The 21,099-nt window shown below is 46.9% G+C and overlaps 1 protein-coding gene and 1 long non-coding RNA gene across 3 annotated transcripts; one reads left to right on the top strand and one right to left on the bottom strand.

The window, feature by feature from the left end:
• The first annotated feature begins 2,059 nt into the window (after positions 1 to 2,059).
• KLF4 (Kruppel like factor 4) lies at positions 2,060 to 7,291 on the top strand. 2 transcript variants are annotated; one of them, XM_045840887.1, is made up of 5 exons: positions 2,062 to 2,517; positions 2,631 to 2,751; positions 3,381 to 4,377; positions 4,477 to 4,641; positions 6,218 to 7,291. In XM_045840887.1, the coding sequence occupies exons 1-5, from the start codon at positions 2,513 to 2,515 to the stop codon at positions 6,391 to 6,393; spliced, it is 1,464 nt and encodes a 487-aa protein (XP_045696843.1). In that variant the 5' UTR covers positions 2,062 to 2,512; the 3' UTR covers positions 6,394 to 7,291. The 2 variants fall into 2 exon arrangements, with proteins under 2 accessions (XP_045696842.1, XP_045696843.1); XM_045840886.1 differs by having other exon boundaries at positions 2,060 to 2,517; positions 3,381 to 4,641.
• Positions 7,292 to 9,761: 2,470 nt separating this feature from the next.
• On the bottom strand, positions 9,762 to 19,771 carry LOC123820282. The gene is made up of 2 exons (XR_006785927.1): positions 19,637 to 19,771; positions 9,762 to 10,843 (listed from the first exon to the last, which is right to left on the bottom strand). It is a non-coding gene; the product is annotated as an uncharacterized LOC123820282 (long non-coding RNA).
• Between the last annotated feature and the right edge of the window lie 1,328 nt (positions 19,772 to 21,099).

The following is a 21,099-nucleotide window of genomic DNA, read 5'->3' as shown; positions in this document are numbered from 1 at the left end:
TTTTTTTGGCATCACAAAGAAAGTGTCTGTATGTGTGTGTGTGTGGGGGGGGGGGTGCCGGGAGGGGGAGGGAGGTTAACAGGTGTTTTCCTTTCTTGATCCTTGTTTTTGAAAAGAGCATTATCTTCGGAGTTAAAGTAACTGGCCTGCTCCTATGGAGCGGGGTGGAACCCCTCTAGGCCAAGGGAGGGAGAATCATGGTTTTCTTGCCAAAGCACGCCCCCCCTCCCCCAGCTGCGGACCTTCACAGCCGTTGGCTCACGTCGAGTTTAAGGATGGAAGTCATCTATAAGGGAGTCCAATTCCCCGGCCTAGCGTTGGTAGGGTGGGCGTGAATTCATACGAAGAGAGATGCATTCCAAGAATGCTTCTGTGGTCGGTAAGAAGTGGAAAAATCTGGGGTAACAAATATTCTTAGGAAACCTAATAGGTACCGTAATCTCACGACTCAATCAGGTGACAACTTAAAGTACTAAGCAGGTAGACCTCAAAGAAGGTGAGTCACACTCTGCCCAGGGCTGGAGCTTGGACCTTTTTCCAAGACCCTCGCCTCCCTCCCCGCCCTGGGCTGACACCCGGCGGGAGCTTCAGCATTTACTAGCTAGGGATATCGGTGCGAAGAGCGGGCGGAGCTCTCGGTACGCCTGAATCCAAACTAAACACCTCGCAGGCGGACGTTTAGCAAGCGATACCGAACACCGCACTCACGTTTTAAAAAAAAGGCACTGTTTGCAGAGAAGACATTGGGCGAAAACATTTCCTGGCTGGAAAATTACTGATCACAAACTAGACGGGGAGTGGGGGTGGGGAGGCAGAGTTGTAACACTTGAAATAACGATCGCCGTTTCCTCTTCACTTCCCGGTGGACAGAGACCGCAGCCGCCAGCTCGGTGTGCCCCATTCGAGAACCGGGGTCCTACTGCATCGCTCCACTTCCTGGCTAAGTCCCTTTCAGTGAGGTTGACCGTTCGGAGCCTCAGCCAGGGGAGCGAGTTGCCGTTTGACCTTTATCTCGCCATTTCACCTCTTTATGAGTCAGTTTGCTCATCTATAAAGTGGAAAGGAGAGTGCGTGGCTTGTAAAATGCTTGAAATTCCCTGGTTGAAAGGTGTCAGTCCCCGAGCCTCACAGCCCCTGTGGCCCGCGCCCCACCCCCACCCGTAAATCTTGAACCCTTTCACTCGCTTCCTCGCCCCTTTAAATGTCAAAACCTTTACTCCTTTCCCCATGCGGGTCTCTTCACGCCCTTCCCAGGCGCGGAACAAGCCGCCCCCGTCCCCAGTCCAGTTTTCTCAAGTTTCCAGTCTTCGTTACACCGTGCTGGGCACCCGCCTCCTCTCGATACCCTCTCCCTCACCCCCCAGAAGAGCCCGCGAAGAACCTTACGAGGCCAGGCCAAGCGCCCGCATTGGCGCTGGGGACCAGCGCCCGGCTCCTGCGTGCGTAAGGGAGGGACGGAGGGCTGCATGAGTCACGCGAATAATCGCGCTTTTCTCTAGTGCGCATACAGCGGCGAGTGCGTTAACCATCCCCCCTGCCCCACCGGCCTTCTCAGGCCCGGCCTTCGAACCTAGTAACTACCCTGGCTGCACCGGGACCGGACCTGCGCCGGGTACACGGAGCCCCGCGCCAGGACCGCCGCCGTCACCGCCGCCGCCGGCGTCAGCGCGGCTCCCGCCCGCCAGCTGCCGGGCTGGCGTCACCGCGGGACTGGGCCCCGCCCGCGCCCCTCCTTCCCCTCCAGTGTCCCTCCCTCCCCCCGCCCCCACGTGCGCCGAGTTTGTTTATTTAGCTGTCAAGGCAACGCGAGGGGGGCTGGGAGGGAGGGGAAAAGAAAGGGAGGGGCGGGGCCTAGAGGCGCGCCGCAGCGAACAGCCGGTAGGAGGCGGGGGGAAGGGTCGGAGCCAAAGTTATAAGTAAGGAGTGCGCGTCGGCTGCCGGCAGTTCCCCTGCCCGAGAGAACGACCGCCGCTGCGGGCGCGCGGGGAGCAGAGGCGGTGGCGGGCGGCGGCGGCGGCACCGGGAGCCGCCAAGTGCCCCTCCCCGCCCCTCCGGCCCCCCACCCACCCACCCGCCTGCGGCCAGCGCCCATGGACGCGCGCGCCTCGTTCAGCCCCCCGGACTCTGCGCCCTGTGCCGCCGCCCAGTCCTCAGATCCGCGCCACCGCGGCCAGTCTCACCTGGCGGCGCCGCCCGCCCGCCACCCCGGCCACAGCCCCAGCTCTCACGGCGACAGCCGCGGCGACCGCGACAGCGGTGGGGGACGCTCCTGAATCGAAGACAGCAGCCCGGCCACCGGACCTACTTACTCGCCTTGCTGAGTGTCTTATTTTTATAAGAATTTACGACTTTTATAAGAACTTTTGTATACAAAGGAACTTTTTTTAAAAAAGACATCTCCCATTTATATTTAATCCAAAGAAGAAGGATCTCGGGCAATTTGAGGTTTTGGTTTTGGCTTCATCGTTTTTTTCCTCTTTGTTGACTTTGGGGTTCGGGTACCCCTACATTAATGAGGTAGGTGCAACGCAGGGCGAAGGGAGGCGTGAGGGCTGGTTAGACACACCAGAATGGCGATCGAGAGTGGGTCCCTGACTCCTGCCTTCCTTTGCGCCCCACCCGGCCCACAGGCAGCCACCTGGCGAGTCTGACATGGCTGTCAGCGACGCGCTGCTCCCGTCCTTCTCCACGTTCGCGTCTGGCCCGGCGGGAAGGGAGAAGACACTGCGTCCAGCAGGTGCCCCGAATAACGTGAGTGTTGCCCTGGGTCGTGGGGAACGTCCGGTGGGCTTCTGTGGGTAGGGTGGGGATGGGCGGAGCCCTGGAGTCACCGAGAACCCTAGGGACAGGGGAAAGAGTGCACAGGGCTCCGCAGTTTTCTCGGGATGGCTTCTGCGCTCTTGGCTCAGCTGTACATGCGTGTGGTCTGGACACTGCGGAGCCGCCGGGGGCGCACGCCGGGTCCACAAACGTCCCCTATCACGCAGGTAGTAGGGCAGGCGCGCGGGCCACAGGGCCGGTCTGAGAGAGCTTGGCGCGTAGGCGTCCCCGTGGCGAGGGCACACCGGGAGAGCCTCGTTGTCCCAATTCCGGGGACGGCGGGAGCGTCCCAGGATCTGGCGGGGGAGGGACCCAGGCTGGCGAGCCGAGGCGCTCGCTCACACGCAATCGGGCAGACACAACATATCACTCTCCTAACAGACGCACCGCCTCTCCTCGGACCCGAGTGTGGGCCGAGATTGGAGCACTGGCTCTGGAGTTCTGGGCGCTGCCTGCCCATTCCCCATGCCTTGGCAGTGTAGGTGCGCCTGGCCAGCCAGTATGTCGGGTAGCAGCTGGAGAATACCACTGATGGTCTCTCTCTCGCCCTGTCCCCGCAGCGCTGGCGGGAGGAGCTCTCCCACATGAAGCGACTTCCTCCTCTGCTTCCCGGCCGCCCGTACGACCTGGCGGCTGCGACCGTTGCCACCGACCTGGAGAGTGGCGGGGTAGCTTGTGGCGGCAGCAATCCGGCACTCCTACCCCGGAGAGAGACGGAGGAGTTCAACGATCTCCTGGACCTGGACTTTATCCTCTCCAACTCGTTGTCCCATCAGGAGTCAGGGGGCGCCACCGTGTCCTCATCGGCATCAGCCTCATCCTCGTCCTCCCCATCGAGCAGCGGTCCTGTCAGTGCGCCCTCCACCTGCAGCTTCAGCTATCCGATCCGGGCCGAACCGGGTGTGGCACCCGGCAGCACGAGTGGCGGCCTCCTCTATGGCAGGGAGTCTGCGCCCCCTCCCACAGCTCCTTTCAACCTGGCGGACATCAACGACGTCAGCCCCTCGGGCGGCTTCGTGGCCGAACTCCTTCGGCCCGAATTGGACCCAGTGTACATTCCGCCGCAACAGCAGCAGCAGCAGCAGCCGCCGCCGCCGCCAGGTGGCGGGCTAATGGGCAAGTTTGTGCTGAAGGCGTCGTTGAGTGCCCCTGGCAGTGAGTACGGCAGCCCGTCGGTCATCAGTGTTAGCAAAGGCAGCCCGAACGGCAGCCACCCGGTGGTGGTGGCGCCCTACAGCGGCGGGCCCCCGCGCATGTGCCCTAAAATCAAGCAGGAGGCCGTCTCCTCGTGCACCGTCGGTCGGCCCCTGGAGGCCCACTTGAGCACCGGACCTCCTCTCAGCAATGGCCACCGGCCGCCTGCGCATGATTTCCCTCTGGGGCGGCAGCTCCCCAACAGGACTACCCCGACCCTGGGTGCCGAGGAACTGCTGAGCAGCAGGGACTGTCATCCTGCTCTGCCGCTTCCCCCAGGCTTCCATCCTCACCCGGGGCCCAACTATCCACCTTTCCTGCCCGACCAGATGCAGCCGCAGGTCCCACCACTCCATTACCAAGGTCAGTCCCGGGGATTCATAGTTCGGGCTGGGGAGCCCTCCGTGTGCCGGCCCTCTGGGGCCCACTGGATGACGTTGACCCCACCTTCTTCACCCCTAGAGCTCATGCCACCCGGCTCCTGCATGCCTGAGGAGCCCAAACCTAAGAGGGGGAGAAGGTCGTGGCCCCGGAAAAGAACAGCCACTCACACTTGCGATTATGCGGGCTGCGGCAAAACCTACACGAAGAGTTCTCATCTCAAGGCACACCTGCGAACTCACACAGGTAGGAGAACAGAAGGGGCAGAAAGGAGAGGAGGGCGGGTTGGTATCCAGCCCCACCCGCCAACTATGGCTACTCCTTGGGGCCTCTCTTGGGATGTGGGGTGCAGTCTATCTCTTCCATCTGGATCACGGGAGAGAGCTGCAAACGGCGCCGACTTTTTTGCCCAGGAGCCTTTTGCCTGATGGATGGTATCAGTGCTTAAATGTGCAGTTTTGTCAGGCCTTTGAAGGGCAGGGAGATTCCAGGCTGAACGTGGGCCTCTCTTAGCTGAAGAAAAGCTCTGCCCTTGTAATCAAGAAATTATACTTTGCTGTGGAAAAGCACGGTGGGCTTTTTAAATCCATTTTTAACTTTCTAGACCATTTGCATTGTCTGATCCCTTTCTCGATTCACTCTTTCTATTTTTTAGTTCTAGTCTTACAGTTAGACTTTATTAAATGTCAAGTATTTAATGGTTCTGATTGCTGAGAATTCTGGTTTAGGATCCTCAGCTGCAGAGAATTTCCATATCAGTTGAAGTAGTAGGTACACAAAGTCATGTGGGTGTAGCACAGGACTTTTTCTGTTAGTAAAATAACAGAAATTGGGTACAGGAAAAGTAGCCTCCTGTGGCTTTTTCAGACCCAATTTAGTGGAATAGAAAATTATGACTCAGTTTGGACCAAGAAGAAACACACTAGCAGACATAACTTTTATGTCTACCACTGTGATATCTTGATTCAAAGGAATGGCAATGTTAGCCCTGTAGAAGTGTAGGCTAGGTGTATCTGCTTTTCCAGGTTCAACTCTCTAATGCTCCTCTAAAAAACAGGAGCAAAAACAATGTGCATGATGTATTCTCACTTATGATCTGGCATTCAACATGGCCTTACGTGGTATTAAGACATTCCTAGATCCTTTCAGAGTGGGAAGACTGGGATACTTGGGGACTTGGTTTTAATATTTGGGCTCAGGTTTTGGGGGAGCAGGCTCCAATTTTTTTACATGGCCAATTCTTAGTGTTTTTTTTTTTAATTTTGTTTTTATTATTAAGGTAGAATTCACATAAAATGAAATTCTAGCCTTTTTAAAGTGTGAAATTCAGTAGAATTAAGTACATTCATAATGTTCAACTAGAACTGTCTAGTTCCAAGACATTTCAAACCCCCAAAGTCAACCTCCAAGGAGTTAAGGCAGTCACTCTCATTCCCTCCCCCTAGCCCCTAGCAAGCACTAATCTGCTTTCTGTTTCATTGAACTTATCTATTCTGGATTACCATATTTTCTTGGATAATTGACCCCCTTATCATTATGTAATATCCCTCTTTATACCTGATAATTAACCCTTGTTCTGAGTTTTCCTGTATTTTCTTTCCTGTTCTGAAAATACTCCAGCTTGCTTTCAACTAGTATCAGCATGGTATACGGTTCTATAGCCCTTTCGGCATTTTATTTGTTTTAGAAATTCTTTATTGAATTTTTGGAGGTGATGTTGGTTAATAAAATTATGTAGGTTTCAGGTGTACCGTTCTATAATATGTCACCTGGATGTTTGTTCTTGAGCGATGGCTTCAAGGGCTTTATTTTCCTGTTACAGGTGAGAAACCTTACCACTGTGACTGGGACGGCTGTGGGTGGAAGTTTGCCCGCTCAGACGAACTGACCAGGCACTACCGGAAACACACCGGGCACCGCCCCTTCCAGTGCCAGAAGTGCGACCGGGCATTCTCCAGGTCGGACCACCTTGCCTTACACATGAAGAGGCACTTTTAAATCCCGAGACAGTGGATGTGACCCACACTGCCAGAAGAGAATTCAGTATTTTTTTCCCAGTGAGGGAAGGAGCCCAGCTGGAAAGCACTACAATCATGGTCAAGTTCCCGGCAAGTCTTGTGGACGAATAATCAGGAGACAGGAGGAAACCCAAAGACAAATCAAAGAACAGAGAGGGGGGGTCTGTGACTGGATCTTCTAACATTCCAATTCTAAACCCAACTTGAATATTCCTGGACTTACAAAACGCCAAGGGGGTGACTGGAAGCTGTGGATGTCAGGGTATAAATTAGATCCGTGAGTTGGGGGCGGGGGGGTGGGGGGGAAGACCAGAATTCCCTTGAATTGTGTTTCCACGCAATATACCTATAAAGATCACTTTGTATTATTCTCTTTGCCTTCTAAAAGCCATTATTATGATATTAGAAGAAGAAGTAAAAATTCAGGTACAGAAAATGTGTTTTAAAAGACTAAACTGGTGCTTGGTGAGTGGTGAGTCTTGGTTCTAAAGGTACCAAATGAGGAAGCCAAAGTTCTCACACTGCTGCATACTTTGACAAGGAAATCGATTTTTGTCTTCCGATCTACATGTATGACCTAAGTCAGGTAAATAGACCTGGTTTACTTTAACCTTTTTATGCAGACAGTCTGTTATGCACTGTGGTTTCAGATGTGCAATAATTTGTACAATGGTTTATTCCCAAGTATGCCTTAAGCAGAACAAATATTTTTTTCTATATAGTTCCTTGCCTTAATAAATATGTAATATAAATTTAAGCAAACTTCTATTTTGTATATTTGTAAACTACAAAGTAAAATGAACATTTTGTGGAGTTTGTATTTTGCATACGCAAGGTGAGAATTAAGTTTTAAATAAACCTATAATATTTTATCTGAACTCTGTTTTCGTTTCGTTTTGTTTTCCCCTGAAAAAGTATGTAGCAGAAATGTCCATTTAAACAGTGGGTAGGGCTCAGCAGATGAAAGGAAAGCTTTAAAAGGCTACTTAGTCTTACTATTACCACAGCCAGTGTGGTAGGGCTGAAAACCCTGGGTGCTGGAGATCACAGAATTAAATTTACCTGTCTCAGGTTGCTCTTTCCAATGTACTTGAGTTTCCTTACCTGAGTATGAACTGACAGGTAGAAAAAGCTCAATCAATCATTCTTCAGTTTGCTCAGTTTAATATGAAAGTATTCATAAAGTAAATATACACATTCCAGTTATACATTTTAACAGATCCTTATGGTTTCTTAAAATTAAATGAATGTAAAAATCTATCTCTTGGAGGCCTGGCCTTGCAGTCAGAACAATTTGTGTAACAAAAGAAACTTCCCACAGCTGGGAACCCTAAGAAGTAGTTCCACAGTGCCCTCCTGAGGATTAAAGTACTCATTTATTCATTTATCCTGCGTGTGTGTTACAGATAATACTTGCAGCCATAAACCCTAACCAGGTCAGAATCAAAGTTTCTAGCAGATTGTTTTTAAAACTTCATCAGTTCTCTGAAGATGGACGGCCCTATTGTTTCAACAGACTGAAATCAAAGAATTACAAATTATTCAAAGTCACAAAACTAAGTGTAAATTTAAATTTTTAAATGATGTTTTTGTAAGCTTGTTGCATATTTCTGGAGTTACTAAAGTGTGAAACTGCACTGAAACTTTTTTGGGGTGGGTCCCTCTAAGTCTGAGACTGAGCTGTGGCAGTCGCAAAACTGGAGAAAAGCATTTGTGCCACTTGTTGATGCTATATTTGTAATGGGGATGTGGGTGACTAATTAACATTGTCAAGTGGACAGAAGCTGACTGGCATTTTCTTTAGATGCTTATTAACCACCCATTATATCTACAGTCCAGAAGTGTTTGCACCGTGGGTGTATTTTATACATGGAATAAAAAACAGCAATTCATAAGAGGATCATGGTGGACCAACACAAGGTATTTTCCTTGGCTTTTAAGAGTCCGGCACAGCCCTGGCCGGTGTGGCTCAGTTGATTGGCCAAGAGGTCGCCAGTTCCATTACTGGTCAGGGCACATACCTGGGCCTTGTGCTCTGTGCTCTGTCCCCAGTCAGGGGTGCTTGCCGAAGACGACCAGTCACTATTTCTCACATCCATGCCTCCCTCCCTCTCTTTCTCCCTTCTCCTCTCTCTAAAATAAAAATATATTTTTTAAAAGAGTCTAACATAACAGGAAAACATGGCGTATGTCTTAGCTTAAAAGAAAACAGGTGCACCAATAGGATGGAATTTTATGTGGCCTAGAACATATTCAAAGCATTCTTAATGACATGGAAAAATGCTCATGGTATGTTAAGTGGAAAAAGTAGGATATAAGACTATGAACAGTATGATTCCAATTGTGTAACTTGAAGTGTGTGTGCATTGAAGGAATGAGAAGCAATAGAAAAGGGGAAAGACTGGACTGAAACGTCAAAATATAAACACTAGTTTTCTCAGTTTATATTTTGCTATATTTAAGCTTTCTGTAGTTTTCAAATATTCTAAAACAAGTATTTAAAATGGAGAAACTTTGTTTTTCTAGGAATCCACATCTAAGTATTTAGGCTTTAATTTTAAAAGAGCAATGAAAGCTACTCAGACAAGGAGCCTATATTTGAACACATTTTTCTTCATATTGTGGTTGTAGTTCTTATACTCTGCCTTTGTCTTACTCAAAGCCTTCTGGTAGACAGTGGGTGTATGAAAAGTATTTATTGGATAGTTGTTGCCATCTTCATATTGTCTAAGTGCCTATTACCTCAAGTAGAAGAGACATTCATAAAATCTCAAGACATTTTAAATTTATTTAAATCTTTATAATATGATAGGGATCTACAACTTGCATTAACTTTTTGTAACTTGCAAAAGAGCTTAAATATTCAAAATAAATGAGGAAGATTTTCCAAAAATATAACAGGACAAACCTTTCAACGTGCACAGATAGCTAAAACTATTTAGTACCAATCAGTTCTGAGCTCCTGGGGACACACACTGTCATTACTGCATTACAGAGCCGTTTATCCTGCGTAGTAAGGAGCACCTAATAATTGAGCTGCCTGCTTATTACATTTTCCTTATAAGATTTAATTTTATATGTCCTCCATTTTAACTTACGTGCACACACAATTAACAATAGTGTTTCCTACACATCAACAGACTTTCCGTCTATCTCTTTTCCAATAAAATGCCTTTTTCAGAACGATGTTCTTTCTACCTGAAACCCTGTTTGACTCTGACAATCCTGTCTGGGTTTGTTAAAATGGAAACTGTCACTGTCTCCAGCAGGGTGGTCAGGGGAATAAGTCTTTTCCTTTCTCAAACTGTTCTAATTTTTAGAAGAAGGCAATGTTGTTTTACATTTGGGTTAACAATTTTTACATATAATTTTATTACATATTAGAAAGCCCAGATGAGACAGTCCTTAGGCTATGAAAGCAAATCCACAGGGAAAATAGTAAAACAAGCAGTGATGGTACCTGGTATCCTTTTGATATGTGGGAGTATCTAAATTGAGCAGCCTATGTCAGCCACCTGTTCTGTGTTCTGGCTTCAGGAGCTTTATTCAGCACAACGCCGCACATACGTGAGGGAGGTTACAGTCCACAGTCTCTCTCCTTCCACTCCCTCCCCGCTTCTCTCTCTCTTCTACACCCGTAAGCACCATCCAGTCCCACACAAAGCTTTTTATGTATTCTATTTATCATCATCTTATTTATTGTGTATTTTATTTTATGTAGTTATTTTATTTTCTCATATTTTCTTAGCACCTTCTAGAGGCTATCTGTAGTGGCATGTTTGCGTAGTGCTGAACTGAAGCTGTGTCTGCTTCCTAAAGAGTGCTTATGAAACTATTGTTCATGTGCAGTGTCATTCAATAATATTTCATATAAAACCACCAAGAACGCTACACAATGAATGCTATGGAATCATGTTCTTTTTGTGCAAACGCAAAGAACCTACTGTTACAATCACAATGCTGTATGAAAGTAGTTTTTTTTTTCTTTCTTCACATTAAGCAAAACTAAAATGAAAGTTGAGAACAAATACCTTTTGGAAGTGTTTACCTTAAGCAGGACAGAAATGTACATTCCTCGTCATCTCCTGAAAAACGAATAAAATGTTAAACCCTTAGGAAGTACCTAGAGCTTCAATGTCTGGTCATAGTCAAAACCTGGGGGAAACCAACTGCTAACATAGCATAAACACAGAATCCTTTCAGGCCGGTCCCTGGGCTGCCACAGCCAAGTAACAGGGAGAGGAGGGCCCATGAGGTAGAACATCAATCAGATTGCTTCTCTGGAATCTTGCATGTCGGGAGTTTCTCTCTTAAATTATTTTCGCGATGCCGTTGATAGAATCACTATTCGAATCGCTTCAGTCTTCTAGGCACCCAAGATGAGTCAGCATGTTGCAACTGGTCCTCCCAAGTGTCCTTCTCCACTTGTTCTTAAAGGAAAAGGAGGAAATAAATAGAGATCTAACTTAATAACAACTACAAAGAGTACATTCACATTTCCGGGATCCCTTTGACATTTACACCTAACAAAACAGTTTTCACTGGTATAATACAATAATTATAATGATACCCAACACTGTGAGGACCATTTGGCATCCTTTTATGCTTCTCTTCATGTCCGTGTTACATGCTATTATCTAAACAGAGTAAGAGACTAGCAAAGTAGCTCTTTATGGAAAAATAGGTAGGTAGGTAGGTAAATAGAGTCAACTTCAGGTAGAGGTTTGACAATCTAAAATCAATTAGGGCAGCCCGGGGCCAGGTAGGTCAGTTTGGCTAGAGCGTTGTCCCAATCAGCCAAGGTTGCAGGCTCAATCTCCAGTCAGGACACATACAAGAAGCAATCAGTATATGCACAACTAAATGGAACAATAAATCAGTGTTTCTCTCTCTCCCTTTCTCTTCCCCCTCTCTTCCTCTAAAATCAATAAATAAAATTTGCCCTGAACCATGTGACTCAGTTGTTTGGCCATTGTTCCTCAAAGCAAACGGTGTCCAGTTCAATTCCCAATCAGGGCCCATACCTGGGTTACAGGTCTGGGCATGTACAAGAGGTAACTGATCAATGTTCTCTCTCACATCGATGTTTCTCTTCCTCTCTGTCTTCCTCCCTTCCCCTCTATCTAAAAATAAATAAATGTTTAAAAAATAAAATCAATAAGTAAAATTTAAGAAAAATGAAAAATAATATCAACTGGAGCAAACCATCAAATCTGTCCAGTCCAGGGTGTCTGGGGCTGGGAGGGTGAGTGCAGTTATAATGCCTATCTCACCTGTAACACCTGGCCCTGTACTCACTGGCACTGGATCAGCATATGACTGAACGGCAGCCAGACCGCCAAGACACGCAGCCAATGCATTCAGATGCTATACTTGCATACCCACTTAAAAGCTAACGTGGGTAAGTAACTTTACAGGGAAATTGAAGGAACTCTAGGCACACTCACTGAAAGCCAGGGAGATAAGTGAATCGTTGCAAACCATGAAGCAGAGCCTCAGACATGAGAAAACTGGAAGGGATATTTTTCAGTAAGGACAAGCAAGCCACTTGTCAGACCTGAGCCACTTACTTCTATACAACTCGGCGAGGTCTACGGAAACATTCACCTCGATTAATCCTCACAGCAAAAGGTAAGGGTGGGATTCCCCTCTCCCATCCCCATTTTACAGATGAATGAACTGAGGTTCCCTTTACAAGTTAGCATTTGTTTTACCCTTGTTTCTCATCTTGTTGACATACTCAAAGCTTTTCTCCTCTAATTCTTTTGTCATCAGTTCTGCTGGGCAGGTAGGGCTACAGACAAAATAAATACACCCCAATTCAAAAGGATTTGCTAATATCCAGGTTCTTCCAGTAAACCTGTTCAAGAGTCAAAAGACCCAGACTTTCTGTCTCCCAGTCAGTGTGCTATTTCTTTTGTCTAGGCAGACTGACAGGGAGTGTCCTTCAGATATTTCTCGAGCTGGTCACTATGTAACATACTGATCTACACTTTCAGTGTTTTAGTTTTTTGTTTTTAGTTTTTTAATCCTCATCCGAGGACATGTTCATTGATTTTAGAGATAGAGGGAGAGAGGAAGGGAAAGAGAAAAAAACATCAACGTGAGAGAGAAATAGCAATTGCTTACCTCATGTAGGCAACCCGACTGGGATGGGACCTGCAACCTAGGTATGTGCCCTGACCAGGAATTGACCCTGCAGCCTTTTGGTGTATGGGACGATGCTTTAACCAACTGAACCACCCAGCCAGGGCAAACTACACTTTTAGTTTGATGTGTAACAAAAAGCTCCTGTTTCCGTCCTCACCTCTGGCTGAGCACACAATTCGCCAGGTCAAACAGAGCTGGTCCAGCCGCTCCCCTACTTCCCCATGGTCCCCGGGGCCTAGTGGATGAAGATTTAACTTGGTTACTCCTCTAATTTTGGCCTCCAGCTATTTGTCTGGTATCTCCTCCTTAAGTAGTCAACCATTCCTTAAATGGATGGGCCGTGCTACACTACTCCTGACCCCCAACACATTATGCCTGTTTTAGCCTTTGAGCTTTTGCCTACATATGTTGGCCTCTGCTGCTTCTGGAAAGACCCATATTCCCTTCACAAGCTCCTGTATAATCTTTGAAGCCCAGCTCTTAAAAAGTCTCCTCCATTTCACTTGATTTAGATCTTTCGTTAAACTCTTAGCTTTATATATTACAAGATTTATTGGTCTGGGTCCTCCAAAAGGCATGAGCTCCTGGGAGGCCCAGAGAGCTTTTCTTTTCTTATTCTCCTTTCTTTTCATTTATAGATTTGAGAGACAGACAGACAGACAGACATCAATTTGTTGTCCCACTTATTTATGCATTCATTGCTTGATACTTGTATGTGCCCTGACAGGGGATCGGGGGATCGAACCTACAACCTTGGCAATTAGGACAATGCTCTAACCAACTAAACTAACCAGCCAGGCCTCCAGGGGAGCTTTTCTTATATTCCCTTGAATTCCCATAGTTACTGAATTTAATTGAATACATTAATCATTTATTTAGCCCGAAATCCTAGAATCTATTTTAGGTGATTCTCTGCATTGATTCTAGAAAGAATTTTGTTTATTTGGGTTTTTTTTTTTTTCTGTATTGGGGGAGGAAGAGAGGTGTCAGTTGACTCACAGGAAGCAGTTAGGGAACCACTGGGCATGGCCTTCAGGAAGCCAGACTTCGGAAAAAGGAAATATTTTATCCTTCTCCTTAGATAACTCACGTGCCTTCCAAGAACAAAACTATAAGTGTACTGTGAACATCTGACAAATAATCAAGCTTTTTTTTTTTTTTAAATCACTTTAAAAGCTTACAGAAGGCATTTCCCACTCTAGAATTCTGGGTAGGCTGGTCTGCCCAAAGGAGGAAGGGTCACCCATCAGCCCAAGGTCACATCCAGTCAGGATCTGAACACCAACAAGTGCCTAGATCCCACTTAACTGGCCAATAATTGATGGCCAAGGGAAGCTTTAAAGGAAATAAAAATTTTTAAAAAACACCATGCAAACAAGGGTCGTTTTAAAAGGAAAATACTATATTCAATGAGACACTGTGCTCTGATGTCCAGAAACGCATTTCATTGTTCTCTACAGCCCTGCAGTAGTGCTGTTGACCAGCCACCCCAGACAGGCACTGTTCACTCACTCCTGTGTCCCTCCGTAGAGAACACAGCAACCATTCCAGGAAGGGGTTAAAATATAATCCTGGCTTTGTTCCGCTTTCTTTTTTCCTGAACTTTCATTCAAACATATATAATCTGCTCAAGGACCTATGTTACCAGCCTCTGTGCAAAGGGGAGGGGGGAAACAAAGATGAGTAAGTATATATAAATATGTGTGTCCACAGACATTCTTTCCCGGTACAATTGTTCCACGAAAATCAGCATCCTAGCCCTAGTAAAAACTGTTTACCTCTTTTGGAAAAGTGATGGTATAATTGTTGGAGAGACTCACCCACATTAACTACAATCCTATATACCATTTTTTCTCCCTACAATTTTCTTGATTGCTTATTATTTTAGATACATCCAACTTGTTTATCAGGTACAGGTTAAAGCATGTAAAACACGTTATTCAGGTTTAGCATGAAGGTTTTGGCCTTATTCAACAAAATATCACAAACTTCTGTTGGAATGAAAGATTCTGGCAAAAACAGAGCTCCACCGGCAAACCAAGGCCCCTTCAGTTTTTATGATTTCACGATTGCACGCCTAGACCAGGGGAACAACCTGATTTTGTTTCAGGCAAAACGAACTTTATAGCCAGGGAGCAGGACTGACTTTTTGAGTATCTCTGGGTGCCAGAGCTTGTAGAAACAGAGGAGACTTTGCCTAAGGGATTCTTTGCATTAAAGACTTTGTTAGGCAAAGCCACTCTGGCCTCAGAGTCAGATTTGCAATTTGTGCCTTTGTAAAAGGATTAGAAGATGGCTATTGTTTCATGTTGGGATGGCAATTTGCATTTGGAAACATGTGACCTCTCCCAGCTTTAGAGTTCCCCTTTATTTTCACTTTCTTGTCCTGATACACAATCTACACTGTATGCTAAAATTTGATAAAACTGCTTGCCTTAATGTTTGCACTGATTAAGGGATTGTGATAGATTGGTTTTCACTATCAGTGGTGGAGTCTGCTTGGGCTCCAGCACTACTAAGCCAGTCAGTAATCTTTTTAGCAACTGACAAACAACACCTAGGTATAGGGACACACACGTCTCACTTACTTCCTTAATTAGAACACTTGGTGCTTTGAAAAATAAAAAATAAAAAAGTCCTCTGCCTCAGAACATATTTGAACTCTTCTGTCAAACGTCAAACTTATGTCTTTCTTCATAAAAGAAGGTATGGGAAAAACGATTTGAGGTTTCTAATAACAATACTCTCAGCTGTAGGTGCTATTTAACTACCTGTCCCATGGTAAACAATTTTTAACTAACATTCGCTTTGACCACCCTCCCAGGTTGGCAACATAAAGCCTGGAATAGAAAGTGTGTGAGGAGGAACAACTTCTTGGATTGCAGGTTTTGGACATGTGGTTTGTTTGTTTGTTTGTTTGTTTTCTTTTTAACTCTTCCATTGCTCACACCTTTATTGTCATTGAGCACAGGAAAATATTTCTCATGTGTCAGGATGGATGAATGTAGGTGGAACTTGGGAGTTGCTGGTTGAGAGAGCTGGGACTCGACTCAGGCAATTCTCTGCATTGATTCTGGAAAGAATTTTGTTTATTTGGTTAGACGGTTCAAGGCAGATGAAAAGAGTCACCTTCACTGAACACCTAAGGTATGCCAAGAACTTTGCTATACGTTTAGGAATTTGTTATCATGCCCATTTAGTAGCGGAGGAGACGAAAGCCTGGAGGAGTCGGGTGACTTGCCCAAGGCCACGCTGCTTTGATCGGAACCCAGATCTGCCTGACGCCTGAGCTCAGCCTCCTTCTACCACATCACACTGACTCCCTGATCAAGTAAAACCAACTTCACGTGGGGAATTATCTGCTCCTCATCTCCTTGGAATGCTTTCTTTTCTTTTTTCTTTTTTAACCTAAACAGGGGTTCTGTGTGGTGCACAGGAAGCTCTTGGACAAAATTAAACTAACCCATCCCTCTTTCTAATAGCAAACGTAATGTTATCTGTCATTCTATCAGAAATAAACCGCATTCGATGGCATGCCCACGTTTTTCCCTTCCCTCTCTTCTTCCTCCACAGGCAGGCATCTCCTAAACTCTAAGCATCCTCCCAAGACTTGCAACCAAGGGGGCAATGGGCAGCGTCAGCTCATCCCAGGATTACCCCTCAACGTGTCTCCACAGCCCCCTTTTCTGTGATTTTCCAGTGAGCCAAAGCAGCCCCACCTAGGTCTCTCCTGTTTCTTCTTCAATGCTAAGCCCTTCCTTGTTTCACTGTCCCCAGCTTTAGTAAATGTACCCTCAAAATTAAAAACAAAACAAAACATATACACATCACATTCCTCTCTGCTCCAGTTTGGATAATGACTCAAGAAGAGGCCGTTTGTTTCTGCATTGTGGCACCCTCAGAGCCTCTGTAAAATTGTCACAAGTAAATAAGCCGTTGCTTTTCTTCCTGGGTATTTCATTCAGTGACTCCAAGGCGCTTGATACCTGTATTCCATTCAAATAAAGACTAGCAGCCATTTTGATAGTTGGGCCAATTGGAAGTAAGCCTAAAAATAGTTTGTAGCTTTTGCTAAAGATCACACATTCTGAGGCCCCTTTGAATGAAGAAAGCAGAAGAAAAAACCAAAAGGAGTGGCACTTTGGAGTATAGTGTTTTGGGGTTCTCTCTCTCTCTTTTTCTTCTTCTTTTCTCTTTCTGGAGTGCAGCACTTTGAGCCCACATTCTCAGCCATGCCCCCCGGGAAACGCTGCCTCTTTGCCACCTTCCAAACTGCCCTGCCAACATTCTCCTTATTGCTCCCAATATTTCAAGAGAATCCTTTTTCCCTTAAATGGGATCTCAGCCTAAAATAGATCTGGGTATGTGCCGTAGGGCATGAACAAATGACTCAGATCTCAGAGGCAGGGAAGGCCCTTCCGAGCAGGGGAGCACAGTCTAGGGCTCCAGGAGCAAATGAGCCACCAAGCTGAAAGGAGGTCCAAGGGACATTTCGCCTGAAGGTTCCTTTGCAGAAATGAGAAAGTCGAGGCCCAGTCTCCCACAGTTATGCTACTGCAGAACCTCATTCCAGCCTAAGACTTTTCCAGACCCTCATCCTCAGCCTGCACATGTCGCCATAGGTTAAGTTGCTAAGCAAGACCCAGGGGTTAGGTTTATATCCAATTCTTTCCATCCAATAGGAGGGCATTGGTTAAGTAAGCCCTAAAAAGTCCCTAGAATGAACTACCATGCTCTATTAAAATCATCTGGCAAACAATGAATAAGAGTCAACTATGGCTACTACTAAGGTTTACTACATGCTGTCCCTATACTCAGTATTTTACATGCTTTTTTTTTCTCATTTAGTTCCCAAAAGAAACCTATGAGACAGGAACTATTATTTTCTTCATTTGAAGGATGAGGAATCTGAGGCAAAGAGTTTAGGTAACCTGCCTTAAACCACAAAAGTGGTGAGTCACAGGATTTAAACCTGATTCCACCAGTGCCGTGTTCTGGAGCCACAGACTCTTTACACACAGACGACTGTTCAGACATTAACAGGAGTGGGGAAAGCCTGTAGAGTAGGATACAACTTGGTAAAATATATCTGTTTTTTTGTGGTTGGGGGTATATTTGTACTGGAAAAATTCTAGAAGGACCATTCAATATCAATTCTTGGAGCAGCCTCCCATGGCCAGGCTAAAAGAGCCATCCCAGTCCACCGCTGTTATGCTTTACCTTTTTAATGTGCTTGACTTTTTCCCATGGTAGTGACCAGTACCTGGGATGTAATACATACTGGACCTACCCATTTATTGTCTAGCTCCTCTCCAGAGTGAGGGATAGGTCATGCCTTTAAAAAGTTCCTAATATGGCCCTGGCTGGCGTAGCTCAGTGGATTGAGCACGGGCTGCGGACCAAAGCATCACAGGTTTGATTCCCAGTCAGGGCACATGCCTGGGTTGCAGGCCACAGCCCCCAGCAACTGCACATTGATGTTTCTCTCTCTCTTTCTTTCTCCCTTCCCTCTCTAAAAATTAAAAAAAAAAAAAGAGTGCCTAATATGTAGTAGGTGCTCAATAAACATTTGTGGACTTGAATGTAGCAAATGCTTAATGCTGTTTTTTTTTAAAATCTCCCTCTTGCTTTCAAAAAGGAGCAATTTAAATTTTCACTATTTCAATGGATTATTAATTTTTTAAATATTACATCTGAAATTCTCTGAGCTAAAAAGAAAATTCCATTCCACTTAAGGATCAAGAACCTAAAGTGGTCTACTTGAAAGTGCAAAAAGTTGACCTCAGTCATGCTAGACAGTCACCTTCGCAAGAACAGGAAGTTCTTTTGATGCAGAAAAGGAGACCATTGGAAATCCACTTAGATAAACTTGCTTTGAGTCAAAAGAGGCTCATTAAGGTTTCAACTGCTAATCCATTTAGTGCCCTATTCACCCAGCCAGCTTTTCTGAGCACCCCCTGGGTGCTTAACCTTCCAGCCATCAGGCTCAACCGAACAACAGCAAAAGACAATGGACTGCAGATGAAGGGATTGACGGAAATTTTTGAGATGAATGAATGACCTCCTATCTGGCTAATGTCAAAATGAAAGGAACATTTGAAATGAACTGATATACATTAGTACGACTGTATCCCAATAATAAACTCTTTAAAAGGATTAGGCCTCCTGTGAATGGGAGTCTTGTCTTCAAGTCCCACGGTCTTGACCTTCCCTTGTATTGTTCTGCTCAAGGGTGGCAGTTTCAGATTTTTCGTTCCTAGCCACGTCCTTCTGCAGGGTGATTTTTGCCCCATCCGCAGCTTCAAGAGCCATCTACAAGTCAGGAATCAAGTATTCTTGCATTCCACGCTGAGGAGGGGGCTGCCTTGGCGGGCTTCCTCCCGCCCTCCCCAAACAGAACCAAGTTCCTATATAAAATTCATAAATTGTTGGCAGGAAAGAAATCCTCCCATTGGAAGGAACAGATGTTCTACGAGTAACTTTTGCCATTATGCTCTGTTCCTAATATGATAGTTTTAAAGTGTGGGGGGATGTTAACTTTTTTTTATTATTATTTTAAATGTCAACGTGTTCTGGGCAGCTTTTCCATCTCCATCTGTGGCATACACATCACCAGTCCTCCCACCACCCCTTTTTAAATTTCCAGAGACTAGTTGGGAACTGGAAAGATATTAAAATCTTTCCAAAGCGGAAAGTTCAATTCAACAAGTATGCTAATGTATAACCTAATGCAAAAAGTAATAGGATGTTTCCTGCCCTGCTGTAAATCTCAGAAACATTCTTTCCCTTGTACTCTTAGAGCTTGGAGGGGTCTTACAACACTTTTAACGGGGTAATGATGACCAATTAACAATCAGGGGTTGTTACTGGAAACAGAATTCCATGAGAGTAACCTATTCACAAAATTCTCTTTCAAAAGAAAAAAGAAAAAAAGCTTCAATCCCAGATTCAAATTCAAGAGGCTACTAGTAAGGCCATTTTCACTTCGTTATCACCTCGTTAAACTGCCCACCTTAAATGCTTGTGTCCCAGGTGACCGCAGGGAAGGGTCAAGGTCGGTGGATGCCACATACCTCGCCTGGGAGTAACTTTAGAAAGCGGGACTTCACCTCTGTTGGTCCGAGGTGGGGTCCCCTCCCCGGGGACAGTGATGCCCGCTTGCAGCTGCTCTAGCGAGGACCAGAGCTCCTGCTGGCTGTGGCCTGGGCCCAAACACGCTGATCAAATTCGGGTTCAATGTCGGAATTTGGTGAACGAGCTGGGTAGGGTGCGGAATCCGCAGGGCAGAAGGAGAGGTGACAGCGTGGGCGGGGTGGGGAAGTAGCGGCTGGACATTCAAATGCGACGGGGATTCTCTCGGAGTCCCGGCTTTCTGGTTGGGTTTCCCCTCCTCCTCTGGAGTCGGAGCCAGACGAGTCTAAATCCCCAGGTCCCTGGTGGGACCCAGTGCCGGAACCGCCACGTCCACCCGGGAAGACCTGGTCCCTGGAGCCTTTCGCTGCCCAAGTGGAGATGTAAGTTTGCGCGCACGCAGGGCAGGGCGCGAGAAGCACCCAGGTGGAGAGCCGACCCGGGGCCGAGCCCCTACAACTCCCGAGGTGTCCATGCTGGCCCCCGCGGGGCTCGATCCGCCTTCTCTGGCATCCTCGCAGGGAGGCTCGTCAGCACTCCGTGTTGGGGTGGCTGGGGCCGGCTGGGGCCGGGGGCGGGGGGCCAGAGCTGCGCCCGAAGGCCCTGCGGCCCCCGGGAGCCTGCAGCTGGAGGCGGGCGCAGGGCGGCAAGCGGTCTACAGTGCCCCCCGCCGGACAGCCTGGGGCAGGACGGGTCCAGGCCGCAGATCCCCAGCGCCGCACCTCTGCGTGGGAGACGTGCGCCCCCTTTCTCTCCGCTGTGGTTGACCCAGTGTTAACAAAATTTAAAATCAGGTCCAAGCGGCTTCTCATGCTGGCTGTGTCACATCCTGGCTTCCTGCTCCTGGGAGCTCTGGACTGCTGCCTCCCTTTAGCTAATGTGGATAATATCCCCGACAAAGTTAATGAAATAAAGAGAGAGCATGCGCTCAAGCGCCTGGTGTAGAGTAAGAGGTCAATAAGTAGCAGGTGTTGCTGTTGTTAGCTGACTAGACTTTGGAACTTTGGATGGGGGTCTCCCTGAAGTCTCTGCTCTTCTATGGGTGGCGGGGGGGGGGCGCGGTTGAGGGGAGGAGAGGAGGGATGGCTTCTGCCTCCCCTCTGAAGCGACCCTGAGCACTCAGCTGGAAACCAGCTTTGCTGTGCATCTCACTCCACCTGTAACTGTGCACTCAGCCGTCCCCTGCTTGAAACTAATATCCTCATTGCAAAATAGGAATACTCATACCTGACTGAGAGTGACTGCAAGATAAGAAATACAGAGCTGCTGCTGTGCGCTCCAGGCAGGCCTCATCCCTGTGCCCCCTTCCCTAGCCAGCAGGTCCCAGAATACTGGTACCTGTAGCACAGGGCAGGTGCTGTGCAAGCCTTGCACACAGGCAGTGAGCAGGCCCCAGTTCCCGTAT

Source organism: Phyllostomus hastatus, unplaced genomic scaffold (assembly GCF_019186645.2).
Source record: "Phyllostomus hastatus isolate PE091 unplaced genomic scaffold, TTU_PhHast_1.1 phas_contig_34, whole genome shotgun sequence".
In the NCBI taxonomy this organism is placed as follows: Eukaryota; Metazoa; Chordata; class Mammalia; order Chiroptera; family Phyllostomidae; genus Phyllostomus; species Phyllostomus hastatus.
This window is presented reverse-complemented; position numbering and strand designations above follow the sequence as displayed.